Below are 18930 nucleotides of genomic sequence, written 5' to 3'. Positions count from 1 at the left end.
TCTGTAATTGAGAATGCTGGAAAGAGATACATGTTATTTCTTCATCATCTCCGAAGAATTTCACATTTCTGAAGAATTTTTAAAAGTCGGTTTGATGTCTTCACTTTCATATGGTAGTCGTTTACATTTCTGTCTGTCTGATTTTGTTATTAGGACATTAGGGTCACAATACAGCCTCCCCTAAAAACTTGGAGAGACAGAGATTGCTTTCTGAAAGTTACTTTGTGAAACGAACACATAATGCATCAGGGCGGAGGTATGTAAAGCAACCTTAAACAGACAGAATGGCTTCTAGGCTTGTTAGATTTGACTGACTCTATGTTTTATCTAATGATAAATTATTCCTAAAGTCGAGATGGATGCAGTTAAGCAATCTCAGTTTAACAGCAATGAAGAGTCAAGTTGCCTACTTTCCCTCATCCAAATTCTTTGCTCATCATTCTGATTATAACTTGACTTTCTTTATGAAATTGTCTACAAAGAAAGCATGAGCTAGTACTCAGAATTTGGGTATGGGTGAATACGTTGGCACTCTAGTTTTATATGACAGGCTAGTTAATTTGTTTAATGTTCACTTGCCCCTTTGAAATGGATACTGTCTTGGTATGCTGACAAAATTGAGTGTCTGTGTCTGCAAGCCTGAAGACGGCGAAGGCAGCCAAGCTTTTCCAAACGAAGCACCACATTCTCTGTGTTCTGTGATGAGATGGCTGTTTTTCCCCTCAATTCTATTCTTCGCTTAATATTCTTTTCTATGTATTTTCTATATATGTTGCATTATAATTTTTAGATCTATTGTCAATGACTGTAAAATATTACATTAAGTTTATTATCTCTCACTATTCCTCTCTGGTTGAATACTGAGGTCATTTTCAGTGTTTGGTTTGATAATGATTCTGGTATAAAATTTCCCTACAAATAGATTTTTCTTCTTTTGTAATTTTCCTTTAGAAGTTCTCAAATTGGTACTTTTGAGTTGTAAATTTTGCCAAACAGAACCAATTTACTTTCTCACCAAAGATATGGATTTATATATATATATAGATTTCCTTATAATTGTGCTACCTTAGGTTCTATTATTAAAATATTTGATGTATGAATTCTATCAAACATATAAGGAAGAAATAATAGTAACCCTACCCAAACTCTTTCAGAAAATATGAGAAGGAACATTTCCCAAATCATTTTATGAGGCCACTATATGCTGATACCAAAACCAGACAGACATTTCTAGAAAAGAAAATGACAGATGAATATTCCTCAAGAATTTAGGTAAAAAATCCTTAGCAAAATTATTAGCAAATCAAATCCAGCAGTATAATGTAATGTAAAAGAGTGATTAATATATCTCAAAATATCAATTTTTAGACATCAAAGGCTTTCTATTGTGAGAGATGAAAATTTAGCTCCCTGAAATCACTATCTCCTCTGCTTCCTGTTCTAATCCTCCAAAATAGTTACATTAATGTTCACTGTTCCCATTATTGTGCCTATGTAAATATTACTTATAGCTGAGCATTGTACCATACTATGGCTTCCTTTTGTACTTTTTCCTCAAATTAACACTTGCATTGTTTTAAAATTTGCTTGACATTCTTTAATCTTGTTGCTAATTCCCTCCCCCGACCTTTTTTTTTTTTTTTTTTTTTTTTTTTTGAGACAAGGCCTCACTCTGTCACCCAGGCTGGAGTGCAGTGACCCAATCATAGCTCACTGCAACCTCCGCCTCCCAGGCTCAAGCAATCCTCCCACCTCAGCCTTCTAAGTAGCTGGGACTACAGGTGCCTGCTACCATGCTTGGCTAATTTTTTGTATTTTTTGTAGAGATGGGATATCACCATGTTGCCCAGGCTGGTCTCAAACTTTTGGGCTCAAGCAATCTGCCCACCTCAGCCTCCCAAAGTGCTGGGATTACAGGCATGAGCCACTCACTGCGCCCCACCCCAACTCATTTTAATAGCCTCTCAATGTACATTTTCACAGGATAGTTACATCAGGTAATCCATCAGTTCCATTTTTTTTTCTTGGTAATGTCTGGCCTTTAAACCTCCTTTTCCTTCTGTCTGGCTTGTTGTACTCAAGACCTGCTGTCCAGCTGTATCCCTTGGATTACCCTTTGCCATCATCCTTGTAATTCCTGCCGCATTTCTCTGTGGTCAGATTCATTACTTCCTGGATTTCTTGTCTTCCTCTTTCTGGGTTTACTTGCTTATTTTGACCAAGTACATCCATCTCTAACTGGTTAAAAAGATGATATAATCACACAGAAATCTAGACTCCAGGGATTTCAAATGACACCCCCCTCTCCCGCCCACACCCTTCCTTAGAATCAAGCAGTTGGGAACCCTTTGTGTTCCTGGGGGGTGAAAGAAAATTCACAAAGCAGGCAGGAAGAATGCCATGAGGTCACACCAGTGGAGAGCTCAGCAGTGTGCCCATTCTCCACATCTTTCCACTAGCGAAAGATGGATTCCATTCTGCCCTCCCCAGAAGGAGTGCCTCTGGGGAGCTGGGCAACAGCCCAGTGGGCTCTGGAGGAACAACTGGAGCTCTCAACAAGGCAACCGAACTAAAGGCCTCAAGGAAGACCACCTGACTACCTATGGAAGTGCCTTCTTGAGCCCCTTCCATCTTGGTGTGGGACAGAAAAGAAAGGGAGGATCCTTGCTTGATTTTCTCATACCTTGCCCGACTCTCATTTCTAGGTCGGGGGAGCTGATATCTTCAGGAGTTTAAAGCCCACCAGACCAGGCCCAGCTGGCTGGGAGTCCAAAAGGCCCAAGTTGGATCCTGTCCAGCTCCCTTGGAGTACTATTTACTAGGAAGAAAAGCTGGGGATATATATGGCTCGTCTAAAGTTCAATCACCTAATCCCATGGCAGAGAAGAACCAGGCCCAGGAGAAAAGCTCAAGCCCCTTCTTCTCTCATAGGTTAAGGTTGAGCTTATGTATGATTGCTCTGAAAGGAGAGCTTGCTTTTGAGCTAGAAGAGCTATTAAAGGGAGTAAAGAATGAGAAGGAATTGAGCCCCTTTTCTTCATACCTGTTCTAGCCCTTCCCCACTCTGCCCTAGAGCTCAGCCACAACCACTATTTACCACCAATGTGGAAACAAATACCTTAAGGTGGAATGAGTTCCCTAGCCTTGCTAGCATGGGCTACAATTTTAAGAACATCTTCCTTAGGCCAGGCATAGTGGCTCATGTCTATAATCCCAGTGTTTTGGGAGGCCAAGGCAGGAGAATCACTTGAACCCAGGAGTTCATGACCAGCCTGGGCAACACAGCAAGACCCCCATTTCTGCAAAAAAAGTATTGGCCAAGCACGGTGGCTCACACCTGTAATCCCAGCATTTGGGAGGCTGAGGCAGGCAGATTACATGAGGTCAGGAGTTCGAGCCCAGCCTGGCCAACCATGGCCAACATGGCAAAACCCCATCTCTATTAAAAATACAAAAATTAGCTGGGTGTGGTGGCATGTGCCTGTAATCCCAGCTACTTGGGCGGCTGATGCAGGAGAATTGCTTGAACCCAGAAGGAGAAAGTTGCAGTGAGCCAAGATAGCACCACTGCACTCCAGCCTGGGTGACAGAGGGAGACAACGTCTCAAAACAACAACAACAACAACAACAACAACAACAACAACAACAACAAAAAGACAAGAGAGAAGAACAAAGAATATCAAAACATCTGCCTTAGCCTGAAGGGTCCAGCCAGTCACCCAGACTCTTCCAGAGCTGTTAAGTTTGTTGAATATATTCATATTTATTTAAGATTGCATGAGGCAGAGGGCATGGCGATGACACCCCTTACTGTGCATGGCTCTTGTGTCACACTGTCCTGTCAGGATGGGTTGCTTTTGCCACCTGGAGTGCAGTTTTCCCGTCATCTCCCTCTGCCATCCTCCCAGAAACTCCTGCTGCTTCCCTCCTGCGTTGGGTCTCCAGCCCACATACTCTTCTTTGATAATGGACTGCTCCTTTTTGGTGGACTGCATCCACGAGGGGCTTCCTGAGAAAGAATAGATGAGAGGTACAGGAACAAATAAGAGGTTGAGACCTTGCCCTCACATGCTTTATTCTATCCTCACACTGGATTGGCATTTTGTTTGGATATAGGCTTGTTTGTTGGTTTTTGGTTGAAGATAATATTCCTTCAAATTTTTGAAGTCATTATTTTAGTGTCTTCTATCTTCTAGTGCCAAGAAGCCTGATGCCATTCTATTTTCTGCTCTCTTGTGAAGTCCTGTTTCTTTTTCCAGAAACTTGTAGGAGCTTCTCTTTGTGCTCAGTGTTTTTGATTATGAAACTCATGAGTGGGTCTTGATTTTCATCCATTATCCTGGCACTTGCTGGGCCTTTTCTGCCTCAGAAAAAAATTTTTGAATTGTTTTGTTATTGACTTCCTGTTCATTGTTTTACCCATTTTCTTTTTCTCTACCCTCTATTATTGGGATGTGGACTCTTGAACTGGTCCTCCCATTTTCTTATAGTATCCTGTTCTTATTTCATGGATACAACAGCTTTCCTGTTCTCTCTGAGGATATTAATGGTATTTAAAAATGTTCTCTTCATCCACCATAATTTCTGTTTCTTTTAAGTTGCTTTTTTCTGTTTGTTCTGGTCTTCTACTTTCTTACTAGAGGCTTTTCTTGGGCATCATATAATCTCTGGTTGTATGCTCATAGTTAAGAATAAGGAACTACTGGAAGCTCTGAGCTTCACTATGGTTTTCTAGCTGGGGCATTTGCTGGTGGAACCCCAGTGTCAGAATCTTCAGAGCTTTCCCTCTGAGCTTCTCCCAAAAAAAGTCTTTGCATATTGTGCCTGGAGAGTGAAGTCTGCCTGCCGGGTTTCCCAGAGTCTAGTGAGGGAAGAGGGGTGGGGAATCCCAGCATGCAGCATTTGGTATGTGTACAGTCCTTTAATCCCCTGTTTTCAGAACCGTATCCACATTTTCAGAACGGTATCCACAATCTCACGTATGCCAAATGTCCTCTGCTTTATCCTCTCCAGAAACAAAGCTCCAGCCTTCCGCCCGGTAGTGGAGAGTGTTTCCCTATGGGCAAATGATAGAGGAGGGGATCTAGGGATTTAATTATTTTCTAAACAGTTTTTTCCATACTCCTTAGCTCCTAGTTCCATAGAGACTTTGGCTGCTACTTCCCGAGCCTTTTGAGGATTCTTTCTGGATGAATTGGTTGGTTCTCCACCTTCCCTCTCCTGGCTTAGATTTTTGCTTTCTAGGATTGTTAAGTTAATTATCTTTCATTCAGTTGCTTTCTGGATTCCACATTGTGCTGCTGTTATCTCTTCTCCTGTCCTCTCTGACCTTGTGAGGTTTTGTCTTTAGAAGTCTTCAGCGTAGTTCTAGTTAGGTTTCAGGAGGGAACGAAATTAGCTGGGCTTGCTTAATCCATCATCTTAATTCAGAAGTCCTTTGACACACTTTCTTCAGTTGGTTCTGTGATACTGTATTCTCCTGAGTGTTGTCTTATTCACTTGATGCTCTCAACTCAGGTGCCCTTGTGGGGTCCCCTTCCTCTTGCTGCCCCTCTGTGGGGAAGGGTCTCACAGCTTCCTTCCGAGCTCCTCTTCTTTAGCTGGATTCACTCCTTAATTGGCTTCATTCAGTCCTAGGCCCCAAATACCACCCATATGCTATGATTCTCAAACTCACATTTCCAGCCTGACCTTCCTTCTGAATGTAGAATCGCTGACTCAGAGTCTTCCTTTGGGTGTCCAGTAAGCATTCCCTTCCCCCAAACCAGTTTCTCCTCCAGTGTTCTCCTGAGTAAAAGGCACCGCCGTGTACCAGTTACTCAAGCTAAAAACCTGATGTCATTCCTTGATTCTTCTCTTTCTCCCACATCCAATCCCTCAGAAAATCCTGGAAGCTCTATTTTAAAAATATAGCCCAAATCTGGCCACTTCTCACCACTTAACCACTATTTTAGATGTTCCCTTCACCAGAGAACCTTTCTGGGCCATCCTATATAAGGTGATCAACCCTTTCTAGCACAGCACTCTCACGCTGTCTCTCTCTCTCTCTCTCTTTCTCTCTCTCTCTCAATCCAACACCACAGAATATATTCTATCTATTTTTCCCCTTTTTATAGTTGTAACTCCCTTCTCCAACAGTGAAAAACTGGCCCCTCTTATTATGAGTGTTTCAGCTAAAAGGGATCTCAGAGTCTGAGGCCTCTGCATTACAGAAAAGAAACTGAGTAAAGAAGTGAAGTGAGTAGCCAATTCAAGATGGCACTAAGTAGTTTGTACAGAGTTTTTACATTTGAGAGTTTTGTAATTCTGGGGATTAGCTGTGCTGGGGATTAAAGGAGCAATAATGATATGCAACTATAATTTACTTTTATATGCTCCTTTTATATAATTTATTTGGGGAAATGTTTGTAGGAACTAAAGTTGCCTGGTACTGGCAACCCTATATTAATACTTAATTTGCAGGCCGGGCATGGTGGTTCACACCTGTAATCCCAGCACTTTGGGAGGCTGAGGCGGGCGTATCACTTGAGGTCTGGGGTTTGAGACCAGCCTGGCCAACATGGTGAAACTCTGTCTCTACTAAAAATACAAAAATTAGCCGAGTGTGGTGGCACACACCTGTAATCCCAGTTACCGGAGGCTGAGGCAGGAGAATCGTTTGAACCTGGGAGGCAGAGTTTGCAGTGAGCTGAGATTGTACCACTGCACTTCAGCCTGGGTGACAGAGCAAGACTCCATCTCAAAAAAAACCCAAAAATTTAATTTATTGAATAATCAAAATATATTCCATTTTTCTGGACAAAATGTAGAGGCTACTTGGAAGGCTGAGGCAGGAGGATCCCTTAAGTCCAGGAGTCCAAAGTTCAGTGAGCTATGATGGCACCACTGCCTCCAGCCTGGGCAGCACAGCAAGACCCTGACCCTAAAAAAAAAAAATTAAAAGTGGAGGCTGGGGAAAAGCATTCCCCCTAATGTCTCATCTTAGTTGCATTTTTCTAAGCCTTTTTTCTCGACAGTGACTTTTTCTAGCATCTATGCTTATATGCCGCTCAAACAAGGAAAAGAGAATTTGGAGAGAAGCAACTTCAAACACAGGGACATAGCCCTGGTCCAGCAATGTCCCAACTAGCCTTCCTGGAAGTGGCCTCTTCCTTTCCTTCATGTGATCCCACTCTCTGTTCAAACACCCCCTGATCTGCTTGAAAGGATTTCCTGAACGTCTGGCCTGTGACAACAGTGGCCTTGTAGCCTCTCTCAGAGGCTAGAAGTGACTTTTTGTAGTCCCCTTAACACAGCTACTCAAGAGCTTCCTCCCTGATTTACTTATTCGTTTTGGCTGAGGACCACAGCAACACTGTGGAATGTTTATCAAAACAGTAAGTCCAGCCAGTGGGTTGGGGTCTCAGAAAATAAATGCACTCTCTCTGTGGTTCGTTTCTTACACTCCCTGCCTTGGTTTGTTGTTGTTTTAAATGTTTCCAGGCGAGGTGCCTCTTTCTAATTCACACGAAGTACCTTCTGGAACTACTGGTTGCCCTGGTAATATAAGATGTGAGTCAGGGAAGAAGTACTGGGAGCAGTGGCTTGAAGTTTAGCTGTGGTGATGGAGGAGAGAGTAGAAAGATATAACTGGGCTGCAGCTGGCTGCCATGGCAGCATAGGGAAAGAACCAGGATGCCCCAGGTTTTTAAATTATTATTAACATTTAATAACAATTTACGATGGGGGGAGCAAGAGAGACTGCATCAAGACCCTGGTAGGGCCTATCTGGGATGCTAAAAACAAATAGAATGGTTTGCAATGTAAAGCTCTTTGCTATAATCAGTAAAATCTTCATTATCTAAAAAACCAACCAAACAAACAACAGCAATGCTGCTCTGAGAGACCACATGCCCACACATGGAAGATGAGTCCTGCTTCAAGGCTATCTGTTTGGGGCAACTTGAGAAAATAAACAGCATCTTTTGTGCTGAACAGTAACAACTTTACATCAATAAAAGTTCCTTGTGAAAATGGAGCTTAAGTTACCAGGCAGTTTCCCAGTGGTGTCACAGATGTTTGAGATAGGTGGTTATAAATACTTGTTGAAATCCCTGTAGGTTTTCATGTCCTTACCAAAGAAGTAGATGTTTGCATTTTTGTTAACCTGTTGTCCCTAGACTTCAGCTGTGTGCTGGTCGCATATTTTTACATTTTGGATTCATGGAATGATTGATGAGTAAGATGACTATGTGTCACCTAAGATTTTTCACTACTAAAGCCTATCTTGGTTTATTTTTTCTTTTCTTGAGCTGAATTCCATGGCTACACTAAAGAATGTGTTTGTGCTGCTTTATTTTTATTAGGGTACCAGAACATCTCGTGAAGAGCATAACTTGGCAGACACTGCAAGCTGTAAATTTTTGCCATAAACACAATGTAAGTCTCATGATCTCTTTTGAAAAGCAATAAGGTTCCCCTTAAGCTGAGGTGGAGCCTTGTACAAAGTTTATATCACACTTTTGTGGGTAAAATTTTTTACCCAAATCTTCATAAGCCTGGTTGGGTAAGTATAGGCTAAAAATGCCAACCTAGCTATTCCTTCTTGCTCAGGTTATATAAAACATGCATTTTTATGATTTTAAGAAACTAGTGCCAGGCATGGTGGCTCCTGCATGTAATCCCAGGACTTTGGGAGGCCAAGGTAGGCAGATCACTTTAGCCCAGGAGTTCGAGACCAGCCTGGACAACATGGCAAAACCCTGTCTCTACAGAAAATAAAAAAAAATGAACTGGGTGCGGTGGTGCGTGCCTGTGGTCCTGGCTACTCAGGAGGCTGAGGTGGAAGGATCGCTTGAGCTGGGGAGGTCGAGGCTGCAGTGAGTCAAGATCATGCCACTGTACTCCAACCTGGATGACAGAATGAGACCCTGTCTCAAAAAAAAAAAAAAAAAACCCCACAAAGAACAAAAAAGTAGTCATACATTTATACTGCTTAGAAACTACTCAGATTTAAGGTAGAACCCCATTCACTTGGAGTCTATGTGGTCTTGTACTCCCAAAAGGCTATGAAATTGGGGAAAACCCCAGGTGATTCATGCCTGCTTAGCTGCAGTATGTCAGTTGCAGTAGGTGGAACCCCAAACCCAGTGCAAAGTGCCAGTGTCTGCTTTGGTGAGATATGAGTGTCGAGTCTCGAACCAAGCAACCTATTGAAAGCCTGTGACACTCCTGGCCACAGGCGGCTGGTAGAGGCATAGTAGACTATTGCCCAGGTGACGTGACTTCACAGGTGCTGGGAAGCCTGCTGCCCCATCCAATACAATACTGCCCACTGTGCATAGAAACCAGATTCCAAAGTTAGAGCTTCGTTTTGGCCATGAGTGCAATTTCACTGCAATGTTTTATCCTACTCAACTGCCAGGGTCAATTTAGGTGGTAGGGCTAAATCTCCTTCTTTATATTGTTCCAAATGATTTTTCCTGATGCTGCATTCCCGGAAGGAGGAAGTATGAGAGTAGACAGCACTTCTCCCTGAGGAGCCTCCAACTAGCTAAAGGCTATAATCCTTGTAATACACAGGGGAGAGTGGACACCCATATTGTTAGTTACTATGACTTACCACTCTTTCAAGAGCAGGTTTTAGGATGGGGGAGCAAGAGAGACTGCACCAAGACCCTGGTAGGGCAGATCTGGGATGCTAAAAACAAATATAATGCATACCACAGTTCCCTGGAGAGCCCCAGACACCCTGTTTGGCTCCATGTGCTGATGGGGGTGGGTGCAGAAACTTGTAAAGAATTCCCAGAACAGAATAGGAGCACATGCTTGCTTACAAGTACTTCTGACCATATGTCATCATGATATTCATGGTGTACCCATTTATAGCAATATGTGAAGCCAGTGGTAAAAAGAATAGAGATCTCAGGATGTTAATTGCTAAGAACCAGATCGATTATAATAAAATCCCAAAGTTGTTTTATTTCCCCCATATTTTCCAGGATAATAAATACCCATGGGGAAACATTGACACTGATCTCTCATCCTGAAGGTCCTTTGGAGTGAGAACTGGTCATGCCCAAGAAGAACCCAAGTCCTCTCCAGATTCTTAAGAATAACCCCAGGGTTTCAGGCTGCAGGCCAAAGAGGGTCTCTCAGGTTGCAAACGATCTAGCATTCTCCTGCTAAGAGGAAAACACTTGGGAAAGAGGAAGATTATTAGGGACCCTGAGCAGTATTTTGACCCAACTCAAAAAAAAAAAAAAAAGTAACTCTTAATTAGGTTGTTGATTTGTTCTTTGCCAAAGAAATTGTCATTTAATGAGAAAATCATGTGAAGATTCTCAAACGTTCTTTTCTCTAAGATCACCCTGTTTAAGAATGTTGGCTGTGGGCTGGAAACCACAGGTGATTTGAGTCTAAATTCTGGAGGGGGGGCCGCATCTCGAGGGGTGGCTGCAGCTCTCAGAGCACTTGTGTGTGGGACAGAGCTGACATCTAGCGACTCTCCCCAGAGGGTGAGGGCTGCTGCCTACTCTTGTTTATCTTGTCGGGATGAATGTCAGAGCTGGAAGGGAAATCTCTTGGCAAGCTGTGGTTGCCGCCCTTCTCTTCCCAGCTTATCTCAGCAGGCCCAGGGCTTGTCCTGTTTACGAGGCTGACTGTGTTCTGTTCACAGTTAAACAACTGAATTGTGAATTCTGCTTATGCACCAATTTGCAGCTCCTGCAACCATGATGCAGCCTCACCCGGACCTTTCAACATTTTCCCTTTCACCTAAAACTGTCAGATTAAATACAGGACACTCTGTTAAATTTGAATTTCAGATAAACAAGCATAACTTTTAGTATAAGTACATCCCAAGTGCTTCATGGGATGTATTATCCTAAAAAAATTATTTGTTTATCTGAAATTCAAATTTAACTGGGTGTCCTGTATTTTTCTCTGCTAAGACCGGCTACCCTACTTTCATTTTCCTTTCACTCTTCTTGGTTCTTTTGGGCCTTTTAGGAATTTGGGATGATTCAGGCTCTGACAGGCATGGTACTAGATTTATTTTAGGCTGCTCTTTTGCTGTTGTCCAACAGGCCAAGGAGAGATTTAAATGATTTATCCAATATTTGCTAAATAGTCATGTGTTTCATTTATCCCATATATAGTTCAGCCTTAATATTGTTTTTGTTTTGATTTGTTACACTAGTGCATACATAGAGACGTGAAGCCAGAAAACATCCTCATCACAAAACATTCCGTGATTAAGCTTTGTGACTTTGGATTTGCTCGGCTTTTGAGTGAGTATTGACATTTTGTTTTGTTAAGTATAAAAAATGAAAAAGTTATTGATACAACAAAGGATCTAAATGCTCTAGAAGTATACAAGCTAGTACTTGTATACTTAGGGCATAAGTGTGCTATAAATTATAATTTTGTAATTACTGAAAATGTGTAGATAATACAGTGGTTTACCTATGTATGCTATCCATAAATTATACCACAGTAAAGTAGTTATTAAAAAGTATCTTACCTCCCTGATTTCTACCATTTCTTGCTAAAATACTTTTCAGAAGTGCTACTTTAGAATAGTGGCTTTCAACCTTGGAGGCAGATTAGAATAACCTGGGGAACTTTTTTTTTTTTTTTTTTTTTTGAGACAGGGTCTCACTCTGTTGCCCAGGCTGGAGTGCAGTGGCACAGTCACAGCCCACCACAGTCTCAACCTCCCCAGTTCAGGTGATCCTCCCACCTCAGCCTCCTGAATTGCTGGGACTACAGGCATGAGCCACCACACCTGGCTAAGTTTTGTATTTTTTTTGTAGAGACAGGGTTTCACCACATTGCCCAGGCTGGTCTCGAACTCCTGGGCCGAAGCAAACCACCTACCTCGGCCTCCCAAAGTGCTGGGATTACAAGTGTGAGCCACCGTGCCCAGGGAACTTTAAATTCTAAGCCCAATAACGCCCCCCCCAGACCCTCCCCAGGGATTCTGTTTTAATTGGACTGGAGTGTGGCTTGAGCATCAGTAATTTACAAAATATTTATTTATTTATTTATTCTCAACTAGAATTGAGAACCAGCGATATAGAAAGGCCACAAAATTGGGCACAGGCTTGACTTCTGAGATCTCCCCCTCAGTTTTGATTCCAGCCTTCCGCTGCTCTTTGTTTTCCATGTTCCATCACTGGCCAGCTGGACCGAGTGACTACTATACAGACTACGTGGCTACCAGGTGGTACCGCTCCCCTGAGCTGCTGGTGGGGGACACGCAGTACGGCCCCCCGGTGGATGTTTGGGCAATTGGCTGTGTCTTTGCTGAGCTGCTGTCAGGAGTGCCTCTGTGGCCAGGAAAATCGGATGTGGATCAGCTGTATCTGATTAGGAAGACCTTGGGTAAGTGGTGTTTTTGTCCCACCTTTTGGAAAACTGGATATTTCCCCAGGTTGGGGCAGGGCAGAGCCAAGTTCTCAGTCTCACCTAATGCCCTTTAAGGCATTAGTTAGGAAAGAGGAAAACTCGAAGCCTCATTTAAATGACTCCATTAAAGGTGGCCATATTTGTTTTAATTAAAATAGTTAACAATTATTGAGTACTTACTCATTGTCCAAAAACAACCCAAGATTCTTGAGCAGTTTGGATCAAGTTAAAACATTAATAATGACAATAACAACAATAAAAACTCACATTTCTGTATGGGCTTAGCAGTTTACAGAATGCTTTCATGGTTTACCTTGTTTATGATGATGGGGTAATTCATTTGGATGTCCTTAATCCCAGCCTGCCTGACTAGTTTGGATTATTCAGACTCTATGGAGAATGATTCCCAACCTTCTAAGTGTCAGGAGGAAAGCTAGTTGTAATGTCACTCAGTCCGTCTTGCTTTCCCACCCCAGTGCCCTTTCCTTTCTCTCTACCCTCGGAGGTGGAGGGGAAGGGCAGGGGAGAAGGGAGGGAAGATGAGGAAAAAAAAACCCATCAGTAGTGATTGCCCTCTTCCAAAGTCAGGGAGTTTAGACACTACTCGCCTGAGTATCGCAGTTTAAAGTAAACTTTTCTTCCTCTAAACTCTTGTAGGAACTGCCATCGCCATGCCTTCCCTTGTAATCTTATCTTCCCAAAGATACTGTAAACTTCCTGATGGTGAGACCATGTCTTATATTTCTGCTTACCCTCCACCACTGTCTACACATTGTAGGCAATAAATGTTTGCTGATAGCTTGACTTTGTTGGGTGACATGGAAGGCGTTTTATAGGCCTTCCAGGGGCACTCAGCCTTTCTTGGCTGTGTTTCCTCTAGTGATTTTAGGACAGCCTCCCCATGTCACCCCTCTGGCACTGGAGGAAGAAGGTTATTAAGGTGCAAGGAATTGTGCTCATGATGCTGCTCACTGAGATCTGGGGCAAGGCATTGAGGGTATATTTTGGTTGCTCACCCAAAATGAGGCGAGGCAGCAGTTTTTGCATTTGAGTGAGAGGTAAATTTCTAGGATGCATCAGTAATAATTTGATACCCTGGAGTAGGAACTCCCACAGTGCTCTGGGAAATGGGCCTGGTTGTGCCCCAGGAGAACATCTTGAGTATCTCCCTATATTCTCTGAACAAAATCCCTCTTCAAGTGTAATACAGAATTTTACATAAAGGCGATTTTAGCTGATGTGACGGAAATGTGGGCAGGAGGAGCTTCCTAGAGTCCCCTGAAATATAGAAATACTCTTCTTGTTTCATTATGTCACGTTGTAAGTGCTTCTAAACAGTAGATGAAATGGGATTTCCATGTGATTGCTAACTGGTGAAATAAGAAAAGATGGTCCCAATGTGGAAATGTATTCCTTCTAGCTAGAAAATCCGTGATTTCTTCCTTCCTTCCCTTCCCCTCCCCTCCCCTCCCTCCCTCCCTCTCTCCCTCCCTCCCTTCCTTTGTATCTTCCTTCCTTCCCTCTCTTCCTTCTTCAAATATTTATTGAGTGCTTGCTCTATGTTAGACACTGTTATAAGTGCTAGGGCAATAAAATTTTATCTTCACCTATCAGGATTCAGTTAATATGATTTTGATTTGTGGTTGTTGCCCTTTTGCTGTTTTTTAAAAGGCATTATTTTATTTGTGTGCATGTGCTTCTGAGTTGTTTGGTTTGGGTTCCTTCAGTACACTGTAGGCTCTGAGAACAAGAACCTGAGAGCAAGAAGCTTGTAGCCCTCAGTTTCTGCTGCTTGCCTCCTCTGTGCCTAACACAGTGTGCTGTCCACCGTAGGGATCAATACAGGTTGCTGTGGGTTGCCTGAATGCCTCTCCTTCTGATTGCCCAAGAACACTGCAGTGTCCATACATATGGGCACAGACAAATACAGCATTGATGGAAGAAAACCATAGATCAGTGTTTGCTAACCAATTTCACTTACCTTTTTTTTCTTGTCCAAAGGGGATCTCATTCCTAGGCACCAGCAAGTGTTTAGCACGAATCAGTACTTCAGTGGAGTGAAAATTCCAGACCCTGAAGATATGGTGAGTTACCCATTTTGGAGAGAGCTCTGTAGGCCAGGCTAGCTAGGCTTTGGTTGTTATTCACCTCCTGAGCCCCATGGCTCACCCTGCATTGGAGGTCAGTCTAACAGAGAAAAAGAAAATTGGAACAAATTGGCTAGCGAGACTTTAGCCTTACTGCTAATTTAGAGGCTGATAACAGATTCTAGCCAGCCTGTTGCATAGGAATGCAGCGCTGCCTGCCTGCTGGAGCCACACCTGTCCTTTATCATTTTTTAGCAGTTGAACCTAGGTAGCTTAGAGCCAACCAACTTTTAGACCTAGACCTATCAAGGTAAAGTTAACTAGTTTTTCCCCAGCATTGTCCAAATTCCCTACTCTACTATGCCCATGGTCTCCAGACCATGGGAAAAATCATAATGAACTTCCTTGGGCTGGGTGCAATGGTTCACGCTGTAATCCTGGTACTTTGGGGAGGCCGAGATGGGCAGGAGACCTCACCTGAGGTCAGGAGTTCCAGACCAGCCTGGCCAACATGATGAAACACTGTCTCTACTAAAATTACAAAAATTAGCCAGGCACGGTGGCACATGACTGTAATCCCAGCTACTCAGGAGGCTGAGGCAGGAGAATTGCTTGAGCCCAGGAGGTGGAGGTTGCAGTGAGCCGATATTGCACCACACCACTGTACTCCAGCCTGGGTGGGCGACAGAGCAAGACTCTTTCCAAAAAAAAATAAATAAATAAAAACTTCCTTAGCTAGCCTTACTCTGGTGCTTGCCCTCTATTATGGCCAACCCAAATGGGGGAAGCCCATTTTTTAAAAGCAGAAAAATTTGAAATGTTTATACCCCTAATCCACTTCCAACAATTTATTCCTGTGAAACCATAATCCAAGAGCATAAAGATGGGGCATTATTTAATAGAAATTATTTCCTTTAGTATTCCATCAGTAGGGGATTATGTATGGTATATCCTTACAATAGAAATACCTCATCAGGCCAGGTGTGCTCATGCCTGTAATCCCAGCATTTTGGGAGGCTGAGGCAGGTGGATCAGGGGCTCGAGACCAGCACGGGCAACAAGACAAAACTCTGTCTCTACTAAAATACAAAAAGTTGGCCTAGCATGGTGGCACGCACCTGTAGTCACAGCTACTCAGGAGGCTGAGGTGAGAGGATCACCTGAGCTTAGGAAGTTGAGGCCGCAGTGACCTGAGATCGCTGCACTCTAGCCTGGGCGACGTAAGACCCTGTCTCCGAACAAAAAAAAAAAAAAAAGAAAAAAAAGAAATACCATACAGAGCCAGGTGCAGTGGCCCACACCTATAATTCTAGCAACTCAGGAGACAACTGAGGTGAAATATTGCTTGAGCACAGGAGGTCAAGACCAGCCTGGGCAACATAGCAAGACCCTGTCTCTACAAAATATTTTTAAAACTAACTGGGGTTGGTGACACATGCCTATAGCTCCAGCTACTTGGGAGGCTGAGGCAGGAGAATCACTTGAGCCCAGGAGTTTGAGGTTACAGTAAACTATGATCATGCCACTGCACTCCAACCTGGGTGACAGAGCAAAACTCTGTCTCTAAAAATAAGAAATACCATGTAGTTAAAAAAAAAAAAAAAAAAAGACGGTTGTAAAACAGTGTAGGCTGGGCATGGTGGCTCACGCCTGTAATCCCAGCACTTCGGGAGGCCGAGGCAGGTGGATCGCTTGAGCCTAGGAGTTCGAGACCAGCCTAGGCAACATGATGAGACCCTGTCTCTACTAAAAATACAAAAATTAGCCAGGCACGGTGGCACACACCCGTAGTCCCAGCTACTTGGGAGGCTGAGGTGGGAAGACGGCTTGACCTTGGGAGGTGGAGGTTGCAGTGAGCCGAGATCACGTCACTACACTCCAGCCTGGGCAACAGGGCCAGATTCTGTCTCAAAACAAAAACGAAAACAAAACAAACAAAAAAACCAGTATGTATAATTTGACAAAGTTTTAATAAAAATGTAATATGCACACAATGCATATATACATATATTTACATATATAAATACAAAATAATGTGACAACATCTGGGAAATCACAAAGCTTTTTTTTTTTTACATTTGTGAAATAAATGGCTGCAAGGATATATATCAAAATACTAAGAGTGGATATCTCTTTTGGGTGGGATTTTGGGGTAACTTTATGATTTTTTATATTTTTGAATGTCTTCTAATGAGCCTGTATTGTAATCAAAAACATTTCAGAGCATAATTAAGGTCTGTGAAATCTTGAGTTTCTACTGAGGAAGGTATCTTAAAAATGAAACTAGCCCTCCAGTCGCTCACTAAACCCTTCAGTTTTCAGATGGAAGTTCTGTCTCTACCACTTGTGTTTTGTTTGTTCCCTAACCTCTTGGCTTGTCCCACAATGAAGGTTTCTGCTTCTCCACTGCCTCTTCCTCCTGTAGCACTAGCATTCAAAGTGGGTCTTGCTGGGACGGAGGGGCAGGAATGACACCTGACATATGGGAGGTGACCCATCTGGCTTGTGATCTGGACATTCCCAGTTGTGCACTAAATATCCCTAGTGATTTCCTGTTCACTTGTCTGTTGGTGAAGCCTCAGAAATAACCCAGGTTTCATAAATGTAAGAAGCTTCCCATGGTTTCCCAGAGATTGTCCTGCAGATTTCCTGTTGACAGAAACACAGGAAGAGGCAGTGCAGGGGCTGCACTGGTTGAACATCTGTGCCCCAGTCCCTCTGCCTGTCAGTAACCCTGACAGAGGGAGGCCTGCTTGCTTCTGGGGCTGTGAAACGCTCACAGGATGGGCTCCAGCGTATCACAGGCAACCAGTTGGCCTCATCCACACATTGTTGCTGAGACAGCAGAGCTCGATGATATAGCAATGGCACGTCAAACCCCAGTGATGCTCAGATTCAACCGACAGAAAGAACAAGAGAAATATTTAAGCTATGGAGCATGAGTGGAAGTATGAGGGTGCAACAGGGGCTACTGTCAAGGGCTAACACAAACCTACTTTAGGATTTTTTTTTCTCCTGTTGACATAGGGAACTCTGAAACAGAGGCTCTTCTCTCCTACTCTTATCAATGATTAGTATGTGTACAATCCAGAATTGGTTATTGGGAGCTGGCTGCCTGTCCAAAATAATACTGTACTGTGAAAGTTGGCCACAGCACCAGGACTGTTTGATTAGATGAGCCTGGTCAGTCACTCCAGCCGGCAGCTCACACACTGCCACTTTTATACACACAATGCACTGCAGTCATTTATTTTGCTCAGCTTGGCTGGCTCTTATTTTCTCAGCCTCTCTGCTCAATTAGCCTTTGTCAGTGGTATGTCTCTTTAACTGGCCTGTTTGTCTGCCTGACATTCGGCATTCCTCCCATTTATAGTGTTATTCCTGATTGTCTCCAGCACGTGACTGGTGCAAAATCACCTTATACGGCCAAAAGGAGATTGACGAATGCTCCACAGGAGACTGTTTAAACAGCAGGCTGAGAAGGGAAGCAGCAGGCCCTAGTGGGAGGAGACAACAGTGTTTATTCCAGAAAATCAAGAAGCATCTGTTCACCTGGGTAGGGTAAAAACATCTATTTTGCAGCTCCCTTTATATAATTAGAATTAGAGCTGCCTTTTTTTTTTTTGAGACAGGGTCTTGCTCTGTCGCCCATGTGTCGTGGCACATTTATGGCTTCCTGCAGCCTCAATCTCCCAAACCCACGCCATCCTCCCGCCTTAGCCTCCCAAGTAGCTGGTACTAGAGGCGCACACCACCACCCCCGGCTAGTTTTTTGGTATTTTTTTTAGAGAGACAGGGTTTCATCATGTTGCCCAGGCTGGTCTCAAATTCCTGGGCTCAAGCCATCAGACTTGGCCTCCCTGAGTGGATTATAGGCACGAGCCACCGCACCCAGCCAGCTACCTTTTTATAAATCACACTATAAATGCCAAAAATTATTCTCAGGAAAGGCAAGTTATATAAATTGAGCCCCCCACCCCCTCAAAAAAAAAACTGCTCAGAAAAGTTTTTTTTAATTAGTATTTTTATTTATAATTTGCTATCTCCATTGGTATCAGAGCAGGAAGTTAAGGGAGTAGTTAGGAAGCAAATTTGGAAAAGCAATTTGGAGGTGGGGAGAGAAAGCTTGTGAAAAAGGCAAAGGGAGACTGTTTTGGGCAGGAGGTTGGGTGGGCAAAGGGTGGAGGACGTGAGGAAGGTGCCAGGAAAATGTTTCTATCAAAAGATTTAATTTGAGGTAACCTTAATTTGGATACATGCTGTAAATTAAAAACCTCTTTTCTTTTCAACAGGAACCACTTGAATTAAAATTCCCAAACATCTCTTATCCTGCCCTGGGGCTCCTAAAGGTAAAAATCATGGCTTCCAACAGACAACAGCAGTTGTCATCATTGGGGAATCTGAATTACTTATGTCAATCCATGCAATGAAAAGTGTTTCTTTTAGAATTCTT

General features: G+C 43.1%; 1 protein-coding gene across 11 annotated transcripts in view; it reads left to right on the top strand.

Moving 5' to 3' along the window:
- The window catches only part of CDKL1 (cyclin dependent kinase like 1), a 71057-nt gene that overhangs the window by 44058 nt on the left and 8069 nt on the right, over window positions 1-18930 (top strand). For all 11 annotated transcript variants that reach the window (XM_019009691.4, XM_004055148.5, XM_055361474.2 and 8 more), the window contains 5 exons: window positions 8346-8418; window positions 11180-11270; window positions 12166-12366; window positions 14392-14474; window positions 18770-18826. In XM_019009691.4, the coding sequence (XP_018865236.2) occupies window positions 8346-8418; window positions 11180-11270; window positions 12166-12366; window positions 14392-14474; window positions 18770-18826 (505 nt within the window). The remainder of the gene's footprint in view (window positions 1-8345; window positions 8419-11179; window positions 11271-12165; window positions 12367-14391; window positions 14475-18769; window positions 18827-18930) is intronic.

Source organism: Gorilla gorilla, chromosome 15 (assembly GCF_029281585.2).
Source record: "Gorilla gorilla gorilla isolate KB3781 chromosome 15, NHGRI_mGorGor1-v2.1_pri, whole genome shotgun sequence".
In the NCBI taxonomy this organism is placed as follows: Eukaryota; Metazoa; Chordata; class Mammalia; order Primates; family Hominidae; genus Gorilla; species Gorilla gorilla.
This window is presented reverse-complemented; position numbering and strand designations above follow the sequence as displayed.